The 22,763-nt window shown below is 43.8% G+C and overlaps 3 protein-coding genes across 5 annotated transcripts in view; 2 read left to right on the top strand and 1 right to left on the bottom strand.

Moving 5' to 3' along the window:
- Nucleotides 1-6,907, top strand: part of ptk2aa (protein tyrosine kinase 2aa) — a 58,648-nt gene extending 51,741 nt beyond the window's left edge. For both annotated transcript variants that reach the window (XM_079749843.1, XM_079749842.1), the window contains exons 27-33: nucleotides 1,294-1,356; nucleotides 1,717-1,756; nucleotides 1,993-2,099; nucleotides 4,026-4,181; nucleotides 4,291-4,371; nucleotides 4,470-4,555; nucleotides 4,706-6,907. In XM_079749843.1, coding sequence (XP_079605969.1) covers nucleotides 1,294-1,356; nucleotides 1,717-1,756; nucleotides 1,993-2,099; nucleotides 4,026-4,181; nucleotides 4,291-4,371; nucleotides 4,470-4,555; nucleotides 4,706-4,832 — 660 coding nt within the window. In that variant the 3' untranslated portion in view covers nucleotides 4,833-6,907. The remainder of the gene's footprint in view (nucleotides 1-1,293; nucleotides 1,357-1,716; nucleotides 1,757-1,992; nucleotides 2,100-4,025; nucleotides 4,182-4,290; nucleotides 4,372-4,469; nucleotides 4,556-4,705) is intronic.
- An 833-nt stretch (nucleotides 6,908-7,740) lies between these two features.
- rplp1 (ribosomal protein lateral stalk subunit P1) lies at nucleotides 7,741-10,555 on the top strand. Its single transcript, XM_079749008.1, has 4 exons — nucleotides 7,741-7,944; nucleotides 8,944-9,018; nucleotides 9,876-9,990; nucleotides 10,430-10,555. The coding sequence occupies exons 1-4, from the start codon at nucleotides 7,873-7,875 to the stop codon at nucleotides 10,510-10,512; spliced, it is 345 nt and encodes a 114-aa protein (XP_079605134.1). The 5' UTR covers nucleotides 7,741-7,872; the 3' UTR covers nucleotides 10,513-10,555.
- An 810-nt stretch (nucleotides 10,556-11,365) lies between these two features.
- Nucleotides 11,366-20,293, bottom strand: clptm1l (CLPTM1 like). 2 transcript variants are annotated; one of them, XM_079749181.1, is made up of 18 exons: nucleotides 20,042-20,293; nucleotides 19,117-19,334; nucleotides 18,753-18,847; nucleotides 18,183-18,390; nucleotides 17,593-17,795; nucleotides 17,245-17,323; nucleotides 17,019-17,136; nucleotides 16,695-16,789; nucleotides 16,217-16,301; nucleotides 15,712-15,815; nucleotides 15,328-15,393; nucleotides 15,187-15,237; nucleotides 14,985-15,067; nucleotides 14,656-14,690; nucleotides 14,313-14,368; nucleotides 14,061-14,105; nucleotides 13,192-13,307; nucleotides 11,366-12,370 (listed from the first exon to the last, which is right to left on the bottom strand). In XM_079749181.1, the coding sequence occupies exons 2-18, from the start codon at nucleotides 19,273-19,275 to the stop codon at nucleotides 12,274-12,276; spliced, it is 1,695 nt and encodes a 564-aa protein (XP_079605307.1). In that variant the 5' UTR covers nucleotides 19,276-19,334; nucleotides 20,042-20,293; the 3' UTR covers nucleotides 11,366-12,273. The 2 variants fall into 2 exon arrangements, with proteins under 2 accessions (XP_079605307.1, XP_079605308.1); XM_079749182.1 differs by having other exon boundaries at nucleotides 19,117-19,312.
- Between the last annotated feature and the right edge of the window lie 2,470 nt (nucleotides 20,294-22,763).

Genomic DNA, 22,763 nt, shown 5'->3' with positions numbered 1-22,763 from the left:
CTCCCTTGGAAAAACTCAAACTCCTATTTGCTCAGTTTCTCTCTCTCTCTCCTCTCTCTCTCTCTCTCTCTCTCTCTCTCTCCCCCTCCCTTCCATTTCTGTTTGTCCTTTTTCCCCCAACTTGGATTTTGTCCTTTTCCTGTCATTCCAGTCAGTCCTTCGATTCCTCTCTTCCACTTCCACTGATATTCTCTCGTAACTCGGGTTTAGATCAGTCTACCACTTCCTGCGTCGGACTCCAAATCGTTCCTTTCTTTGTCACTTTTCGGGCCCGGTCTTCGATGGCCTTGTCTCTTTCCTACCCTTCTCTCATCCTCTACAACGTCTGTTTTCCCAGGATGCATCTCTTGAGGGCCTGCTTCACCAAAACGGTACATTGGGACTCTAAATGGAATGGGAGTGAGAAGAGCGAGAGATATTAACTAGAGAGAGATTCCGTATCAAACTGCTAGAACGTTAGCGCAAGTTAATAGGGATAGGAGCTGTGCTTTGGGTCAAGGCTGGAGTTAATCTATGGTTAGAGAATCCTGCGTTGTTTGTTTTGGTGAAGGGTGGAACTGTGTGGGATTGTCGGGGGGTGGTATACCCCATTCAAAGATATCTTGTTTTTTACTGACGTCGCTGTCCAAAAGTGTACTTGGAAGGTCACCGTTATGGGCAGTTTGACTGGTAGGTTTGGAAAAGCTTAATTGGTCAAGTGAAAGGGATGTGAAAGAGATGGTGGTTGAGCATGGCTGGTCGTCTCTGACTGGTGGGTGGATGTCTTGAAAACAGGGAGACGTCATGTGTTTGGATTACATTGTGTCATGTGTGCCCTCGGAACCAATTCAAATTGAATAAGGAAGGAGCTTTGATTAAGAACATGGTCAGTCATTAATGATGAATTAAGGTTGCATTTGTGGATGTTTGCATTATAGTATATTTATCTATGGTTCTCTAACCTCTGTCGCTCTCTCTCTCTCTCTCGCTCTCTTACTCTTTGTCTCGATCTCTCTGTCTCTTACTCTCTCGCTCTCTCTTCTCTCTCAATCTTAACCATTCTCTCTCTCTGTTCTCTCTCTCTGTCTCTGTTCTCTCTGTCTCTGTCTCTCTCTCCTTTCTCAATCTCGTCCATTCTCTCATCTCTCTCACTCTCTTCTCTCTTTCTCTGTCTCTGTCTCTCTCTCTCTCTCGTCCTCTCTCTCTCTCTCGTCCTCTCTCTCTCTCTCTCTCTCTCTCTCTCTCCCTCTCTCTCTCTCTCTCTCTCTCTCTCCCTCTCTCTCTCTCTCTCTCTCTCGTCCTGTCTCTCTCTAGAAGGCTGAGGCCAGAAACAGCAGAGGAAGCATCGACAGAGAGGATGGAACGCTGCAAACTCCGGTCAGTTCCTAGTCAGCACACAAACTCATACACACACTTGACACGCACGCCATGCACACACACACACTTGACACAGACGTGCACACTCTTCATTGGAAACAGGATTAAAGTAAGGAAAAATGTGAGGGTGGTGACAAGAATAAAAAGAGAGACAGATGATGTTTATATTATCATAACAGATTCTGGCTAAGATTTGATGGCATTTTGAGGAAGCTCCATGATTTCCCATCAGTACTGGTTGCATAAAAAGAATGATCTAGTATTTTTGTCAGCCTGCCTTGAGTTAACCTTTCTGTATGTCTCTCTGTCTCTCTCTCTGTCTGTCTGTCTGTCTGTCTGTCTGTCTCTGTTCATCCACAGGGAGGGAGCCAACACATATACCAGCCAGTTGGAAAGCCAGGTGAGATAACGGCTCCGGAGGAAAACACATCAATATTAATCCTCAGCTTAATACTTCTGACGGTAGTCAAAGTAGATTCATCACTTCACTATTGAAGATCATCTGATTTGAAAGTGAATATCTAGTAAAAGCAGTTTGCTGTTCCATTTCTATATTTATTCAAAGAAATTGTAACAGTATTCCCCTTGTCATTATTGGTTGTCATTTTATCATAAATTCTACTTTTTATTCCCCAGACCTAACCGCCGCCCCCCCGAAGAAGCCCCCCCGGCCTGGAGCCCCCTGTCACCTTGGCAACCTGCCCCTCCTCAACCCTGTGGACAGCTACAACGAGGGGGTCAAGGTACACACACACACACACACACACACACACACACACACACACACACACACACACACACACACACACACACACACACACACACACACACGGTTTAGTTGAAATGTTAATGTAATCGAAAATGGAAGCCGCACTTCCCATCACTGTCTTCCCAATTTCCCGTCTGGTTTTAATAAGAGGATGAGGTCAAAGATATTCCTGTTAAAACAAAAAACATGTTTTTATTTTTTCATTCCTGGTAACTTTTTTATTGTATTGTGCTGCTGAATGTTGGAATGCATTTTTGAGGTCAACATGTGGTATTTCCTAACCATATCCAGCCTTTTTTAACCTGGGTTCCACCGTTCTAAAGACTCTGAGATGTTCCTGTATGCTCCCTGTCCTATCCTGGGGTTCTCTACTGGTCTAACGTGATCTCTCCCTCTTGTCTCTCCCTCTTGTCTCTCCCTCTGCCTCTCCCTCTCTTACTCACTATCGCCTCTGTCTCTGGTCTAATCCTCTCCACTCCACTCTCTCATCACGCTAACTTGTCTCTCCTCCTGCACCTCCTTCCTCCTCCTCCTCCTCCTCCTCCTCCTCGCCTGGTGTTCTCCTTTTCACTCTCCCTCTCTCCCTAACACACACACACACACACGTAGCCGTGGAGGGTAAGCAAGCCTCTGTGTAGATCTGTGCTATCGTCTTAGCATAGCTAAGCGTAGAGAGTAGCTCCCGTTACTAACCTCAGAGAAATGGCTACCTTGACATCATGAACTTCTTTCTGAAATATCATATTCAGAGCTGGAGGAAAGGTCACGATATGGAAGAACATTAGTTTTTCTTGGCGACCTTTTAAGATGGTTGAACACCAGCGGTGTAACTGACCTTTGAAAAGCTAAACGAAAAGGGTTGGTTTAATGACCAAACCAGTCATTAAAGTGAGCTTGGCTCAGCCAGCTCCTAGCCATCGCTAAATGCCGTCATGGATTTTAGTTTGAACAACACTGAAACGATATGGGCCATGTCTTTACACGGTCACAAAAATATGCATTTGATTAAGTTAAGGCTATACTATTAAATTAAGGCTATAAATAAGATGTCCAAGTTCCCAGGGACAACTTGGTGTGCTAATACTGCTAGTAATATTACTAGTACGACTGGTTCTGCAACGAGTTGTCCTAGGGGAAAATCCGAGGTGTCAAGGTATCCATTCCCCCAGCAGACCGGAGTAGTGCATCAAAATGGTGGACTCTGATGTGGTTTTCTGGCAACCTGTACTTTGTTTGTAGTGGTTCATCATGTATTAACTGCTTGGGCTGCTGGCGCTCGCAAAGCTGTGATGGACGACTGTGAAACCATATCCAGACCTGGTGTTTTGATCTGCTCCAATGTGATTAGTGGAGGAGATCTAAACACTATTCTCTAGTTGATCTGCAGTAAAATACAAAAATCTGAGCGGGTAAAGCGAGACCAGACTTATTTTTGTTTGCTCTCTTCCCATTGATGTCATGGTTTTGTTGAGCCTGACCTCCTCTCAGGACTAATATTCAACTCTCATGGTCGTCACACAGCTGGCTCTTACACACAAGTGGGTTGCCGCTTATTATTAACAACTTTAGTCAGTAATACTAGCTAGACTAGTCATGTAGAGTGAGTGTGTGTCATTGAGTGCAATTGTGTGTGGCAGTGAGGGCAAGTGTGTGCTGTGCGGTCAGTGAGTGTGCGTCGATTTGCGTGTTTGCACACACATGCATTTGTATGTGTTCGCATGCACACACGTGCAAAAACATCCTTAGCCTGATTGCTTGTAAATGCTGCCGCCCAGTGGTGAGACTGCGTCACTGCAGTCTTTCCACTGTCCTCACAGTAGTAGAGGCAGCATCAGCACCGACAAGGGCCCGGCCAATCTGATCTCTCCCTCTGCCTTCTCCCTCCGCCTGATTGGTCCAGTTGCAGCCCCAGGAGATCAGCCCGCCCCCGACGGCCGACCTGGACCGGTCCAACGACCGGGTGTATGAGAACGTGACGGGACTGGTGAAGGCAGTCATAGAGATGTCCTACAGGATCCAGCCCGCCGCCCCCGAGGAGTATGTTGCCATGGTGAAGGTAGGGGATGGAGATGAGATATTTTAATACATTTTTTCTTTAATATTTGAATCTGTGGAAAGCTGTATCTTATTATTTGTGTGTGTGCCTGTTTATGTATGTGTTATAGGAGGTGGGTTTAGCATTGAGGACCCTACTTGCAACAGTGGACGAGACGATTCCTGAGTTGCCAGCCAGTACACACAGAGAAGTAAGGACACACATCCGCACGGATGCACGAAGCACGCACACAAAACCAAAGCCCACCTCAAGCATCAGTGTTTATTATGTGTGTGTGCTCTGTTCTAGATCGAGATGGCCCAGAAGTTGTTGAACTCTGACCTGTCTGAGTTGATCGGGAAACTGAAACTCGCCCAGCAGTATGTGATGACAAGGTACCTTGACAGCCATAAATAAACCAATATTCGTAAGGATCAGGTTTAATTTAACCAACGAAATTGAAGAAGGAATTTTCCGATGGACATCTTTGTTCGAAAAATATTGATGTAATGTTTTCGTGATAATGTCCTGTGTCTTGTCCTCAGCTTACAAAAGGAGTACAAGAAACAGATGCTGACTGCTGCTCACGCACTCGCAGTCGACGCCAAGAACCTTCTGGATGTCATCGACCAATCACGGCTCAAGATGATCTCCCAGGCCCGCCCACACTAGCGTGCTCGCCAATGTGGGACGAGGGGATCAAATAAAGGCCAGTCCAGGTTCGAAGAAGAAGAAAGATGGAGTTGGGGCCTGTTGCTATGGAACCCGATGGGTGAAAGCCAATCACAGAGGGGAAGATGAATAAATGGCATGCAGGACATATATGGAATGAATGACGAATCAGTGAATGAATGGATGACTCTGAAGAAGGATAAGGACACAGATGTGAAGACCAGTGATGGAGGATCAATGGGATGTACATGAAGGAATGAAAACACCAATCAGACTCGATCAAACCAGTGTCCCTCTCTCTCTCTCTCTCTCTCTCTAGCTCTCTTCAAGGCACTCTCCTACAACAGACCCCCCAGCCATAGCAGCTCATGGTTTGTGTCTCCATAGCTAGATCTACATTTTGTTCTTATTTTGCATTATTTTAATTTTGGAGCTCTGTATTGGACAGAAGAAGCAGAAGAGGAAAGAAAAAGGTTCTCTTTTATTACATTTTTTCCAGAATCCTCATTTGTTTTGTCTCTTGCTTCTCGAAATGCCTGTTTGTGATTTTTATAGCGCGTACCTAAGCAGGCTACAAACGTATACTACTGTCCCCCTCACATCCACACCCCCTGCAGAGATAAAGACTCTTGTAACGACTGAAGGATAATGACTGAATGGTAATGGTCCTATAGTGCACAGCTTCACCGGGACGTCATACCCACAACAAGTCAGGAAGAGACGAAGAAGGACGGACGGGCGCTACAACAGAACACATCCGACAGAACACCATGACAACTGGAACTCCTCTGAATTCACCATCAGCGGGTGGTCAACGGGATGACAATGACAACGCCTTAAATGTGTTTCTTGTTATTATCAGTAATTATTATTGTTTATATGAATCTTGTCTCGCCGCTACTTACTTACTTTATTGTTTTCCGGCTAACTGCCGTTCTAATCATTTATGGTCACTAAAAAAGTGTATTGGGTAACCATTGTTGATATATATAGATAATGATAGTTTATCCTTTTTTTCTGAGTGTGTGTGTGTCCCCACATACACTATCAGTGGTCTATATCTCAGGCACCTGGACAGCAAACAAAAGCTTTTTAATGGCCTTTTTTTTCTTGATTCGTATTGCAAAGAAATAACTTTCTTTTGTTGTTAAACCGCTTAGTAAACACACAAAGAAGTTCTCTATTTTTAACAATACCCTGGGTCATGGATGGTTACTGTGGAGTGCAGGTGAAGATGGGGTCCACGATTAATTTAGGTCTTTCACCCGTTACTATGCATGTTTAAACCCTGATTTGTGATTTCTCTGACCTTGGTCTTGTGAGGAGCCAGAGGAGGGAATAAAACGGACGCTAAATTCAGTTCTGGTGCTGACATCCAACGAACTTGAGAGCAGTGTCCCCCTAGTGGCTCGATGTTTTGATACAAGTGTCCTGACAAATGCTGGGGGAAAAAAAAGAAATAACTATATAATATATGGTTGATATTGTCCTTTTTTTAACGTGGTAAATTTAGGTGAAGTGTGTTGTTGCACCGGTTATGTTGTTGCTGAATCCCATTTCCTGTCCACACACACACACACACACACACACACACACACACACACACACACACACACACACACACACACACACACACACACACACACACACACACACACTACAGCAGGCCCCCGGTCTGTCTGAAAGCTTATACCCAACACTACACCGAAGGCACCTTGACTCTCAAGACAACCACCAAAATGATACTATTTCATCCATGCCAATTTCACTGCAGTGTTTCATAAAACTGATGCAGGCCTCTAATTTATTTGGGATGATTGATCCCTTTATTCAAAATATTAATATTCAACAAACCCCAGAACTATACTTTTTTAATACATACACATATTATTCCTCTCCCCTTCGTTTTATTATGGCCCTCTCTCAACTTATCCTTTTCATTTCTACTTCTGTTCATCTTTCTCTTCTCCCTGTTTCTCTGTCTTCCCTCTCTCCATCTTTCCATGACCCTCACCCTCACTCTCTCTCTGGGGCAGGTAGGATACTCAGGAAGGAGTTACATGTACAGTTTTTAAACCAAGCCAATAAAAAAACAGTTATAATATTAAACACGTGTCGTGTTGTCTCTTGTGTTTCTGTAAGACTAAAATGCAATGAAGTAAAACTGAGGTTAAAACATTTTTTAAGTTAACCAAATTTAATAAGCAGACCGTATCTTAACAGTCCTAAACTATTTGTTCTCCGAGTATCACATTTCTATAAGAAAACATGTTATTGAGTTTGATTGGCCTGGGCTTTGGGTTTTTGTGGCCAGGTTTTATTAAACCAGGATTTTTAAAGTAGGGTATGTTTAATCTCGATGATAAGATTAGTATCAATTTGATACTAGAATAAGATGTATAAGTTGTACTTATAAATATATATGTACTTATGTACTTATGTAAATATATCTTAATTTGTGAACTATTGTAGTTTATACAAAACATAGATAAACCGTATATGATAATTAATATTATAATATAAATATATTTTTGTTAACATGAATGACTTTCTTCAAAATCGAGGGGAACTATGAGAAGGCAAAATAAATATCTTAAAAGCCACCGGTGGTGCTTATGCAAATATGGCACCTATCGGTGAAGGGCTCAACTCTTTGATTTATTTAGTTTTCAACGTCCAGTTGCTGATCGGTACAATTAGTCTTATTTTGACATTGCATACAACCAATATCATGTAGGACTAGCACATTAAAATATTTGTCTGCAAGAAATACAAAAATTACTACTGTAGTAATAATACTACATAGAATACCAGCCATTACGTGACGTGACGTCGGCGGAGGTACCCGTACGCGCTGACGCACGGTATATAAATGAACTCCCCGCCCCTTTGCCTTCCCTTTCCGCTGAACCCTTCAGAGTAGGAAGTCAATTTGCCTAAGGTGCTCGGTTCTTCATCTGAAGCTAAGGCCCTCAATCCGGCGACTAGCACCGTTAAATTTAGGCATCCGACGTCCAAACCCTAAAATCCAACATCTACAATGGCTTCCGTATCCGAACTCGCTTGTATTTACTCTGCTCTGATCCTCCACGACGATGAGGTCACCGTCACCGTAAGTCTCCCGCCTTCACTATCCGTACTCACCGTTGACACACGCGTATTACACCGGGAGAACCGCGTAGTGCCGAAAATAGCCCTAATGGGTGATAAGGGGCTTGAATAAACGTCATAACGTTGTCACATTATGGTGAAGTTGTTATTGTTTCGCCAGTTGAATGTCTTAAAAGCTGAAGTTACTATAAACTAGCCGGTAAAAATGGCGCCTCCCATGGTGCTAGGCCACGTTGTTGGACCAGAGCATTGCTATATCTCTTAATGTATTGTCTTTTAAATCTTGGTAGAAACGTGCATTGTTTGATGGCGTATAGTTCGAAAGTTAACTTATGTTAGCTAGGAAACCTACTCAATGTGAACATCTGTATGTATTGACCTGTACATGTAGTAACGTTAGCATGTAGCATAATAAAGCATGAACCATGCCAGTCTTTTATTTACGTTCCTTGGGTACAATACTTGACACCTGTCAGTCATTCGTAAAGCTCTCGGCCCGCACATGTCAATTGAAATAGTTCAGTTCAGACAGACCTCTGGCATGAGAGGGTGGTGGGGCTGAGTGATGGCTGTAAACTGTCTTATGATAGGTTTAATATTAAAAGTTATAAAATGAATAGTACTTTTTGTTGTGATCTGGCATGGGAAGTGAGAACTGTTAAAAAAAACTTTATGATAAAGTTTACAGCCAGTGTAGATGAATGTCTGAATAAGTTGGCTCTTTCTAATGGCCATCCTCCCTCGATTCATGGGTTACCTAAATCTATGTGGGAACCCAGTCATATAATAACGATTAACCTCATACCTGTATAACATAAGCAAACACGACTAGCCATGTAAAATGAAATATCTCTGCATTGTACATCTTTTGTCTATGGTTGTCCCTGTCTGTCGTACATACAGATGTATTTTCCATTGTTAGCCTTAATAACTCCATGTACAGTAACTCCTGGTGCCCTTAAATACTAAATAATCTTTTATCCTTTTTGTGGGTGTTTAGGAGGACAAGCTCAACGCCCTCATCAAGGCAGCTGGTGTAACCGTGGAGCCTTTCTGGCCCAGCCTCTTCGCCAAGGTGAGAACGCCAGGACCCCCTGTCTGGAAGATACACATGCACACCTTGATCGTCATTCTGACCGTCTTTTCACCGACTGAATATTTGTGAACACGTTTTATTTTGTAGTGCTTTCAACCGACACTCACCCTTCTCATTACCTAACTATTTATAGCAACCCTGTAAAAACGACATTATAAGGGCAACTTTCTATTGACTCATTAGTATTACTGCTTCCCTGGCCAAGTTCCTGACTGTCTATACCAGATTTCTTGACCAAGGTCCTGACCAGTCCCTGACTTTACTTGTGTTATTGTAGGCCCTGACCAGTCCCTGACTGTATGCTTGTATTCTTGTAGGCCCTGACCAGTCCCTGACTGTATGCTTGTATTCTTGTAGGCCCTGACCAGTCCCTGACTGTATGCTTGTGTTCTTGTAGGCCCTGACCAGTCCCTGACTGTATGCTTGTATACTTGTAGGCCCTGACTTGTCCCTGACTGTATACTTGTGTTATTGTAAGCCCTGACTGTATACTTGTGTTATATTAGGCCCTGACCAGTCCCTGACTGTATGCTCGTATTCTTGTAAGCCCTGACTGTATGCTAATGATCCCTGACCAGTCCCTGACTGTATGCTAATGATCTTGTAGGCCCTGACCAGTCCCTGACTGTTTGCTTGTATACTTGTAGGCCCTGACTTGTCCCTGACTGTATACTTGTGTTATTGTAAGCCCTTACTGTATACTTGTGTTATATTAGGCCCTGACCAGTCCCTGACTGTATGCTAATGATCTTGTAGGCCCTGACCAGTCCCTGACTGTATGCTTATGATCTTGTAGGCCCTGACCAGTCCCTGACTGTATGCTTATGATCTTGTAGGCCCTGACCAGCGTGGACATTGGCAGCCTGATCTGCAACGTTGGAGCCGGAGGTGGAGCCCCGGCCGCCGGTGGTGCCGCCCCTGCTGCTGCAGCCGCGACCGCCGACGCACCAGGTACCTGCTGCACCTTCACACTGCTTAGTGTAAAGCTTCCAGTTTAGTCTGGAAGCAGGGTAGTTTAACTTGTAGTCGAAAGTTACTGGGTTCGATACCAAATGTATGCAGACTATCTGTAGGTGTCCTTCAGCATGATGCCCCATCCCTATAGGTTCCTTGGAAACCCACTGAATGCTTTTATACGTTTTTGATAAACGTCTGCTGAATGACTTCAGAGTTAAGGGTGTAGCAGATTTTCGAAGCAACTCGCGCAGACGTTGTAGATTAATGCTGGGTCTCTTGCCGCGCAAAGCCTACAGATGCATTGTGGACATCATTGGCATCGAACAAATTCCTCTGAGTAGTAGTTGCGACAGCCTAGTCCCTACACCATCCTGGAGACCTACTGGTCCTCTGTGATTCAGACGTTAACCCTCTTTCCTTTCTGCCCTTCCAGCCAAGGTAGAGGAGAAGAAAGAGGAGAAGAAGGACGAGTCCGAGGAGTCTGATGACGACATGGGCTTCGGTCTCTTCGACTAGAAATGTTTTCTAAAAAAAACTGAATAAAAGAATGGAAACAATAGACATTGCATTGTGGTGCTTTTGGTCTCCAGTGGAGTCCTGCTTTGAGGGAGTTTTATCTTTTCTTTAATATTGGCATATACCACCACGTGTGAGTGATTAGTCGTTACAAACCGTTTTGAAAATTTGCCTCTTCTGACATCACAAGTCGGTGTGTCCACCTAATAATAAATTGGGTTTATATAACGTCTTTCAATACTCAAGGACACTTTACAACGTGGCCTGGTATATAGAAAAAAAAAAAAATAAATAAAAAATACAAGACGAGGTGGGGGGGTTCACAGGCAAGTTTGAAGTTGGATTTGAAGGTAGCAAGATGTATGCTGGATGTATCAGCCTACCCAGTGGTCTTAAGAAAGCGTTGCTCATCTATTGGGCCTCTTGTGATGTCAGAAGATGCAGATTTTCAAAACTGCTTGTAATGGCTAATTACTCGCCTGGTATGTCACCTTTAGATAGGACTAATTGAAAACCCATCAACACTAGGTGTAATGTTGCTTGGCCATTGATCAATCTACCTGTTGGCATTGTCAACCGACTGCACAGGTAGATTGATAGAGGGCCAGGTTGCAATAATATTTTCCCATTAAATAAAGATGGGGAATTGTTTGTGTGAATGAATTTACCAGTGAGAAAATAACCGATGCATACACCCAAATGTAATGACCCTGATGGTTTGGAATTCATAAGCATTGCCATTTTTAGGTATTGTACTAGGAAGACATCCAATAATCACACAACCATAGCCTAGGGGACCATATGTTGAATAGTGTCATAACTACTGCAGATTAAGCCACCAAAGAAACAAAGCTACAGTATATTAAAACTTTTATTACATTTGAAAAAACATTTCAATATCCAGGCAAATTTATATTCCCTTCCAATTAAATATGCCCACATTTTAAACTGATGCACCATCATCTTCTGAACTGATTCAGACGAGCTCTGCCAGAGTTGGTCCAGGTGTAATACTAACTCATGTTTCACACACAACTAGAGAAAGTACACTTTATTTTACATTTGGCACTGGTATTGGCCTTGGAGAAAATACTTGAGGTAAAAAGCTTGTCATAAAAATGAAATTTGCTGTCGTAACCAGGAGGTTGGATATCCAAATTTGAATATTGGTGTCTTAGAGTTTTTGTTCCCTTGTACATGTTAAAACTTCCAATTCTGTTTGTAAACCAGTGACGATGACCACCATTGTCAGTATGTTACACATTGGGGGGGGGGGGGGGGGGGGGGGGGGTCATAGCTATGACCTCAATTTGTTTCCACTGCAAAAATTAAACGTTTAGTTCCCACTATTTGAAATCAACAGGCCCTCACAAACCATAGCTATTAATGTCCCAATCAACATCCTACGGTTTCCCCTTGTGTAATCAAGAATTGCTTAATTACATCACTTAAAATGCCCCTTTGCAGCCCCCGTCCAAAATAAAGTAAAAGCAATTCACATACCGGTACTTCAGCATTGGGTCAGTCAACACCGAGACACACCTACACTCGGGCTGACATTCTCATGGTACAGGTTTAAGGTATAAAAAAATAATTCAAATAAAGTCCTTCATTTAAAATCAATCAAAAACCTATCAGATCAATCGGGTGTCCTAGACGTCAGTAGGATTGGACTTGGATAAAACCAGCTGCATAGATCTATCAGTCCTGTCACAGACCAATAAATAGTTTAACGGACGGCAAATTCATCTTCCTCCTCTTCTAGTCTTTGTGCACCTTTCCCTTGTCTCCCGGCTTGTCCGCCTCGTCGTAGGAAACGCCGTATTCATTCACCCTTGTCTTGTCCACTGGATAGAGCCTGCAAAGACAACATAATTGGTTTGTTTGTTTGTTTGTATCACATTGAAAACTGATGACTCGGTGTCACGATATTAGGAATATGGTTTGTTTTAGGGGGCTTATGGTTAGCGTCAGTACTGACATCGCAGAGAGGGGGCGGTGTTGAGGTTCTCATTAGCGGTAAATTGCAACAGGTGAGGCTGCAGCAGTCTGATGTTGTGAGAATTGGTTAAGAGTCTATGGAGGAGGCTCTCTGCAGGGAAGACTCCGAGTTTGTTGGATTAACGAAGAACACACGTTTGGTTCAAGAGCCTTCTATGAGAGAACATTTGCTTGTAAATATACGTGGGAAACTGAACGACTGGAAACAATCTGGAGTCACCTGGAGACGAGGTGGCGGTGCGAGTGTCACATAGAAAGCTGTTCGCTTACAGTGGCTGTGGACCTGCGGTGAGTACTTCTCCCCTAACCCCCTAGATAGTGGTTCATCACACCACGTAGGGGCAGACGTTAGGTTGCGTGCTGACCATTTGGATAATAATGAGTGCAGTATGTCTGGCGCGCTACGTTATCTTAAACTTTCATGAACAATAGGGCCTTCTGGACAGGACAGTGAAGGCAAGGTGATGACATGTAGCATCCAACCATAGGTTAGGAATCAGACATGTATGCAAGGGCTTTTGTACTTGAATGGAGCGAAAGGTAGAGTAGTTTCAAATATAAACGGTAGTTTAGGACTACAGGTCAGAATCAATCGTGGGTTGCTGCAGGGCATACTGCCCGAGATGTTGTCAGCATACTAGTGGGTGGAGCCACCCCCGATGTGAGTGCTGGTCTTACCATCTCTGGTAGAGGTAAATCAGGAAGACTATGTCGTCTCGGAAACAGGCCAGTCTGTGGGAGGTTGGCATGGTGATGATGAAGGCGAACACGTCGTCGATGAATGTATTGAAAGCCTGGTGAGGGAAATCAGATCGATCAATATCCAAATGAACACAAAAGACGCAGTCAGCGGTGAAGTAAGAGGCATGTTTAATTTATAGCTATACATACTATAGATATAGATAGATACTATAGCTATAGATAGCTATAGATACCATACCATGGTGAATGTAAGGAAATGCTCAATCGCTTAAGAGACAGCAATTACCACTTAAGTATTTAGTCATTCAGTGACTGGCAGTGTATTCAGATACATGTCATTCCGGAGAAGGGAGGTAGGGCTTAGGCACCATGCTCGGGGATGACGACATGACATAATAAACCTGATTTATAAATCGCTGTGCATCAACCGAGAATGAGAGCAATCCCAGCCCTCGCGTGTTTCATGCGATAATGTGTTCGCACACCTCTGACATTTTGAGCCTCTGCCAGCAGCGCAAACTGTCCGTCCAAACAAATGTTACGCCAAGAATTAATCCCATGTTTGTGTACTTCACGAACAGCGACTATAAATTTGGCTTTTGCCTACGGACACTTGGGATCAAACCCAATAGCTTTCGAGAGACGAAGACCCTAAACAATGAAATGGATGAATAGCGAAGGGACAACAAACAATGGATTGTATACGCAGTAGCCGTGTCAATAGGAAGCATCCATCAGGTGAGCATACAAACAAAGCCCTCAGTGTCTTTTTGGAGCGCACTCAGCCGGGCTGTGAGGGCTCGGCAGCTGTGAGGGGAATCCGAGCCGCATTAAGAGGATCTTACCTTGTACATGAAGGCTTTCCAAGGCAGGTGCGCCACAGACTTCAGCTGTTCACAAAAGAACAAAGAACACAAACATCAGAAGTTTGAACAGTGTGTTTTGGTTTTAGAAAAGGTAATATTTCAAATCTCAAGAGATCATAAATGCCTCTCAAGTTTACGTATACCCCCCCCCCGAGAAATTTTTAATAAAAACTGTATTCTAGAGTATAGGAAGAAAAATGGTGAAAGGAACATGGCAATGTGTGTCTGTACCTTGAAGTTGACAAACAGTTGTGGAAGCATGAAGAGGAAGCCGAATGCGTAGACGCCTACAGAGAGCCAGGGAGAGTCGTAGTTAGAGAAATGTACTGGACATGTGCATTGTTTTTGTGTCATCATTGATTGATAATACATTGTCATCAAGATCCTAATCAGCCATCGATAATACAAAACAAACCTCAAAATGTGAACAGTCAGGACAGGAACATCCATTTGCAGTGTTATGAATATTAAAAAGGGAAACTTTGTTTTGCACGAATACATTTGCATATTGTGTTCAACCAGTTTATTTAATCAGATGTGTTGTGTATTAAAATTGTGACCAATCAAAACGTACCGTTAACTAAGCTGTTGATCACCCAGGAGTACCAGCTAGGAGAGAGGGAGCAAGGGGGGGGGAAGAGGTGAGGTGAGGGGTTTGAAGATGGAGGGTATAACAACAGGTTTGTGCAGGACCCTCCTGATACACGTGCCAGTGCTGTCTCCGTGAAGAAGCACTCTGTGTCACGAAGCTCAGGAGATGTTTAACACGCAGAGCTTTTGATTAGCACTTCAAGAGTCTTTAGGTGTCAATTAACAATCACACAAAGTCTCACCGGAGAGAAGCAGGGAGTAGAGCATCACACACACAAATCTGTTAATAATCACCACCATGTTATTCATTACCTTTTGTATCGCAAAAACACCAGGGCATACACAGCCCCTCCTAAGCACAGAGGGTAGAGCAGGTAGGAGAGGTACTTCATGGCCTACAGACAAGACAGGAGCAAGAGATAGTGAATATCGAGTTACTGCTGGAGAGGGAGGCGTCATTACTCTATTGAAACTTATCCGTTGGCCTATTGTTCGTAGTGGGCATGTAACTTACCAGAGTGTCGTATTCTTCTGTTCTCTTTTCCGATTCGTCCAATTTCCCAAACTATCGACACAGAAGTGGCCAATTTTGTTAAACGCTACTGCACAAACAAACAACCATCGGTGTACAAAGAGAAACCTTTTAGAATCTTACCAAGAGTGTTGGTTTGGATCCCTTCCAGAAAACCTGGATCTTGAAGGCCTTTTTCACCTTCCACACCTGGGGGAACCAGCCAATCACAGATCAGAACACACCAAGAATCATCAGAACCCACTTTTACCCGACTCAATTTGATTTTTAAAATACGAAAACAAAGGTTTACTGTAAAACTGGGTATCCATATCAATACAGTTTATAAATAAGCATGGATGCCAAACCAAAATTTCCTAATTTAAAAAAACATTTATCAAAACAAGAACTCATACTACTATCCAATTGGCCGAGCATCTTGAGCAATCTGTTTCTTGTGAACGGAAACACTGACTCAATGTAGATGGGAAAGCCTCCGTTGTTTGACAGTGTCCAGGGTGTGAGTACCTCTATGATGGAGCCTATGCCAGCAGGGATGAGGACAAGCAGGCTGGTCTGCTGGTCAAACAGGTACAGGAAGATGACAATGGTGCTGAAACAGCGCCACAGCACTGGGGAGACGGAATACACAGACAGGCACCATTGCAACACACGGAAGGGAAGGGGGGGGGGGGGATCTGAATGGTTGATATTTACTACATCAGAAAGGTAGTTTGAGATAGTGTGGAAAAAGTATCGTAGTTCATCTCATGTTAACTGTATGAACTGTGTTTGGTCCACATTTGTTGATGCTTCCTCTGAAGCTGAACAGTTTGTGCGTCAACCTTCCAAGTCTAAGAATAGCCCCTTGCACCCTTCGTTCTTTCCACAAAATAAGCTGGGCTTTGGTGGCATTCCTTTGGAGGAAGGAATTCCCACATGGTAGAGAGTCCTCCAGCTCCAATGAGATTGCGTGTTCAGACGTGGCTCCAACCTTCTCCCCCAAAACCTTGAATGCGGTCACGTGACCCACCTGCTTTACTCGACATTCCCACCATGCTCCTCTTCTGCTTCCAGAAGCTGATGTCGTTCTTGAACGCCAGGAAGTCAAAGAGCAGCTAGGGGGAGAGAGAGAGAGGGAAGGAAAGACAGACGACATGACAAAAAGATGAGAAAGTATGGCACATGAGTCAGACTGAATATTACATCACTGGTGAAGCATCAATGACATATTCATCCAACTTAAATTTCTGTTTTGTGCAATACGGTTGTTTCTTTTAACTGTTAGAAACAGTCAGCCCATGTCATATAAAGATTTGTGAGCCCTGTCCTAACACAAGCTGATAACTAAATGGAAGGTTCCCAAACTAGTCTTAAGAGCTACACCTGTGAGTTTAACATTCTCGTGTTTCTATGAAGTCAGCCTCCTTGTAAGGTTTATGAGATAGTTTTTATATATCTTGTTTAAGTTTATATATTTTATTTTACTACGTGTTTTTTTAAAGACTCACGTGAAAGGCGGCGACGAAAAAGGTGAGAGCCAGGAAGTAGAGGTTGGTGTCGACAAAGATTCCCTTTATCTCGTCCGCATCTTTCTCTGTAAAACCTGGGGGGGGGGGGGAAATACATTATAGGATATAGGAGTGTGTTTTGGCTTGTAAAGAGTTAAAAATGGTAATGAGTTCAAGGGAAGTGACTACCTCATAGCCTCTGCTGTGACTTTGTAATGCAAGCCCTTCTAGTTTATTAATTGCGATTTCTTGCTGACTATACAAAGTGCATGCGGTGACTCAATGTTTACACATGTCTGTAGAGCCATGTGTATGTTTACATACCAAACTGTTGTAGTGAATACACCGCGTCTTGCATGTGAATCCAGAATCTCAGCCTCCCAAGAGAGATGGAGTCATAGTTTATAGTCAGTGGAAGTTCCTTCGTGGTGCGGTTGATCTCCTACAGACACACGCATAAACACACACACGTCACTTGTATGAATAGTTGACAGACATTTAATGACGGTTAACACTTAAGACATTCTGAAAAGCATAAACATTGACATACCACCAAGTCCTTGACTCTGTTACTGAGTTCATCGACAAAGAGCAGTGGAAGATACACCATCTTCTTACCACTGGGGAAGCTGGATGAGACACACAGATGCACCGATCACAATGCACTCAAAGCAGAGCACAGTTAAAGGAAGCCGCACAAGATAAAATGTACTTTTTTTAATCCAAGATTGAGATCGCTATCCTATCTAAGCCTTCATATCATTATCCTATTTGTGAGTGAATGTACGTTGATAACACTGGTGAATGCAACATCACGATAACTCAGGTTGTTCTATCTTCGGTCCTAGCGTGTGCGTCCTAGCGTGGTGCAGTGTGTTTGTCTGAGGCCAAGTCTTACACTCTGAGGTATCGGTGCACGTCGCTGGGCAGGGACTCCTTATCAAACTGGAAGTGGTCGCTGACGATGTTGAGCGTCAGCCGCGTCCGCCAATGGGAAACGGGGTTGTCTGATTCGGCGGCTCCTTCTCCCCCTCCAGCTCCGCCCCCTGACGTGGGGTTGCCATGGCGAACGTTCTGCTGCCCCGGGTCTACTTTCAGTTCCTGACATGCAAAACCGGCACAGGTATAAAGTAGTTGGCGTGGACATTTACAATAGGCCACCTCTAGCCAACCCGAGGACATAATCTTACAGTTTTGTTGATATACTCCAATATGTTTAGATTGAGAACAGTTTATACATCTACATAGTGACTGTATAAGTTAGTGTGTTACTGTATGTCCTACAGAGGCTTTGTCCCTTTATTAAAGAGGGGACCTCGGGACTATCATGGTCTGGTAATACATTTACGACCTGTATCTGATTCCACTGCGAGTCTCTTTGGATGAAAGCGTCTACCTCCTAACTGAGCTGTGAGCGGTACTCATGGTGTTGGATCCAGCATACGGTCCTACAGCCAAACACAGATGTACCGCCTGCCGCGAGCTCACCTTAGTGTTGTCGTCCTCGGTCTGGCCCTCCTCAGCCGAGATGAGTGACACCTCGGGGGGCTTGGGGAGCATGTAGGTGGTGAGCTGGGCCACCAGGTGCACCTGCTTGGGGTCCTGCCAGGGGGACACGCCCGCCTGGTGCACAAACACGATGGCGAACAGCGTGCCGTTGTGGCGCGTCTTCTTGGGCAGCGACACGTTGACTATCCTGCACGAGGAAAGAGAGGGGTAAGTCGTAAGGGGGAGGGGGCAGTGTTAAGATTAATCATTTATTATAGTGTTACCTGCAGGCTGGACTTCAGTTGAAATTAGACATACAATTTGTCTTTCACAACTCCACCCACACCCTGAAACTACATCCTCTCCTCAAAACCTGTTTTTCCCACTGCTTATACAGGCGTATTATGTTTTTTCATTCAAAGTCAGTCGATACAACTGACTGTATTATTTGAAATTTACGTGGACACTTGCCTTGTGAGCGAGGGCACTCACTCCGCCACACACGTTGAACCTGGATGACTGGCTACATGTGGGTACACACCAGACGGCACAGGGTGTTTCACAACCTACCTCTCAAACTTGCTGTCCACCTCAAAGTTGTCCTCCTTGTGAATGAGAGTGTGCCCTCCGTCCGCGTTGGGCTTCAGCGTGCTGTAGATACTCAACTGATGGGGAGAGAGAGCGAGAGAGAAGAGCATAATTGATAATAGAGTATCATAAGTTGGTACTCCGTCAACATGGACGGACGGATAAATGGATAGATAGAAGGGTTGGTGTGTGGCTGGATACACAGACAGACAGACAAACAGCAAGACAGAGTACAATAAATGGACAGAAGGGTTTGTGTGTGGGTGGATAGACAGACAAAGGGGGCAATGGATGGACAAAAGGTTGGGTGTGGGGTTGGACGGACAGACATCTGATCGCTCCCCACCTGTAGCCTGGGCTTGCTGGCCAGGAAGGGCGTGATGCAGTTGGGGGGGTCGTCGCAAGGCTTGGTGTAGACGATGCCATACATCACCCAGCAGGTGTGGAGCACGTACACCACGAACACGCCCACGATCAGCGTGGTGAAGGACGTCCTCTCGAACATGGTCACGTCCGGGGTCGGAGCGAGTCTTGTGCAGAGGCTAGGGGGCCACAGCCATGTGTCTGGTCGTTATGACAAAGATGTATGAACAACTAGAGGAGACAATGTAGCAGCACGGCTAGATAGGTGGTGTAGTGGCTACGGTGTTCGATTTCAGTCAGGCTAGGGGGCTGTGGATGGGACAGCTCCAGGCTCAACTGCGTGCATACTTGCCATTCCCAACACCTAACTGACCGTTAATGGCATGCATCTGAACTCACTGGAAATTGCTTTAAACATGAATAGCAGTGCTTGTAGATAATGTAGGTCAAACATGTGCAAATCCCACAATAATAATAATATTGTTCTTCAAAATAATTGATTAAATAAGCATTCGCCGAATGAGACAATGATTATGCCAATGCCCTGCTGAATGGCCTGACGGTTCTTGTGGACTCTCATGGAGAGGTATGGTGGAAGCAGGAACTTGTTAGTCAGGTATTGTCAAGTCAGTGTCTCTGGTTAGCTTGAAGAAAACAGAGCGGTGTACACTAGAACAATCATTAACAAACTAACGATGGAGGGTGATATTCAACCCTAGGTTTACCACACTAGGATACATCCAATATATATGGGTGGATGAATGGACGCAATTGCTAACTGATCACAGGTTCAATGATTTGACAGCATGCATCCATGTCCACTTGGGACTAAGCTGATTTGAATGGGACGCTATCTACATTTTGATGAGAATACGTGTTTTTCAGATAACAGTAAACGTGTTTCTTACCTGTGCAGAGACGGCCAGCAGTAAGTACACTCTCCGATGGATGATTGGCTGCCTATTCACCCATTGCGCTTTGCTTAGATGGACGTCCAGGCGACCGTATCACAATTCCATCACTATGTATCATTTAATTTCAAATATTATAAATTGTACCGAAGTAATGCGTATGTGTGGTCTTCATTTATTCACGAAAAAAAATAGTAACCTGAATGTAGTATAAAAAAACTGCAGTGGATTTACATTTCCGCCATTCGCTTCCTGGTAGATGCTTTCGATGAGATTTTGGAGCATTAGTAACGCGAGACTTGGTGCGATACCTCCCGCCCTCCACACCCACCCACGCCGTTTTGATGCGTTACTATCTCGAGACCTTTATATATATATTTTTAGGTTTTTGTATACCCTACTCAAGCATTTATTCCATGCTAAATATCAAGGACAACATTTGGGAAAATATAAATAAAACCCAATGGAGACCAAACATGACGTAGCTACAACATGTTGGGGTCTAGATAAGTAGCGATTACATGAACACACCTGAAGCAGTTTACATATGTTGATGAAGTGACACCGTTACATGACTGTGAGCATATTTAAAAACAAAGAAGACAAAAGATTTTTTATTTATTTTTACTGTATCAATGGGAACTATTTGTCATCTTTCGAAGAATATAATACAATACTACAGTAAAATGTTTAAATACATTTATTTATTATTGTTTATGTGTTTAGGGAAATCTCTAAAATCAACAGTCTTTTATCATGTCTTTCTCGGTTTGTTCTTCCCCGTAGCGTGATAAGAACATATGTGACAGCTTGGAGGTGCAATTGCTCCATCCACTGATCCACACAGACTTGAGACCGTCCTTTCTCCATACCCCTCTCTTCCTCTGGCTCTCTCCCTCCAGCTCTCCTTCTCTCTCTCTCCCTCTCTTTTTCTTTCCTTCATCCTCTGCTACTTCTGCGACGCGGCCCTAATCAGTGCTCAGTGCGCTTTCATCAACATCCATCACTCACCATGGGACCCTCGCAGTCAGGGGGGGCGAGAGAGAGAGAGAGAGAGAGAGAGAGAGAGAGAGAGAGAGAGAGAGAGAGAGAGAGAGAGAGAGAGAGAGAGAGAGAGAGAGAGAGAGAGAGAGAGAGAGAGAGAGAGAGAGAGAGAGAGAGAGAGAGAGAGAGAGAGAGACGGCCTTCCTTTCAGGGGAACGGAGAAGGCTGCTCTCCATTTGCAGTTGGCCTCCATATTCTCCGAGTGTCCTAACTGTCCACTGAGTGTTCCGTTGTCGTCCTCAAGGGATCTGAGCCGGGTTACTATTAGTATTGAAGGCCTCTCTTATACTGTGTACAGTGTACTGAAGGCGTCGAGCATTAAGCTCAAGTCTACCATTTTATCCAATGCCCCTTCATCAAAGGGGCTGTAAGTATTTAAGAGTTTTGATTTTGGTGTAATTTGGTATGGCCAAGCCATCCGTCAGCTATTAGTGAGTGAAATGCGCTGTGACAAAATCTGTTTCTAGTTGACTGCGGGGCTGTCTCTGTATGAGACAATTTATTTTGGACCGATATCCATTACTTTTTAATCTCTCCCCTGATTGGTTCGGAGATTTCATCTTGCCCGTCAATCACAAGTGCCTGAAATGCAACACTTCTCAACGGTGGAGAAGTGGAGGGAGGGAGCAAAGAGATTTTTTGGGGCTATTTGATTTTTTGGGGTTATTTGATTTCAAAGTCTGTCTTTTTTCTGCTCTCACTCTTTCCAACCCTTCAAATCTTACCAACATCAAAGATGCCGACAGGTAGACTCCAGACATCTGGGCTTCAATGGGGTTTGAACCCAGAATTACTGGGAGAAACTTGTCCACAGAAATGTTGAACTAAGATAAACAGGATGGGTTCAAAACAAATGAACGACGTCCTCTTAAGCGGTTTCAGCGTGTGTATGTCTTTGTATTTTTTAATGGTATTCATCTCATTTCACATTAATCTCATTCTTTCCTTCACAATCTCAGAATGTCTCACAATGTCTGAGAAAGTCACAAATGGAGATGTTTACAGTCACAACTGAATGGGGATCTCTGGTTATTAATGAAATAACTAATTAATATTGACGAATAATGACATTTTCAAACAAAATCCGTTATTATATTTATTCTAACTTCAAATGTAAAATAATTTGAACTTTTTTATCATGTTAGGTTTATTAGTAAGACAAATTGATTGTGATTCGGACGCATACTCATGTATGTATGTGTGCATGTATGTGGATCAATTATTTATTTATTTTTACTTACTCACTTCTTGATCCGGTCAGAAAGAGTAATCTCATCTTCATCTCCAGAGGTCTGAGTCACAAACACAAAGACACACAAACACAAAGGCATGCGCACGCACACACACACGCACGCATACACGCACAGATCCTTAGGGGCTGTCTTCCTTCTCAGTTCCTGTATCGGATTGACAACAAAAGGCGAGATCTTGGGTCAAAGCTGAGGATCAAAGGAAAGATGGTCAAACGCTGTGTGTGCGTACGTGCGCACGTGTTCGTGCGTTCATGTGCCAGATATAGGTGCTCATTGTTTTCAAAGGGTTCAAAGCTTTATCAACACAGGGGGGGTTTTCGCTGAAAATATTCTCACCTCTCTGTGGCTTTCAATCCGCTTCTCACTCACTCACTCACTCACTCACTTTCTCTTACTTCTCTCTCCTTTTGTCAGTCTTTTAT

Source organism: Pollachius pollachius (genome assembly GCF_949987615.1).
Source record: "Pollachius pollachius genome assembly, chromosome: 13".
Classification (NCBI taxonomy): domain Eukaryota; kingdom Metazoa; phylum Chordata; class Actinopteri; order Gadiformes; family Gadidae; genus Pollachius; species Pollachius pollachius.
This window is presented reverse-complemented; position numbering and strand designations above follow the sequence as displayed.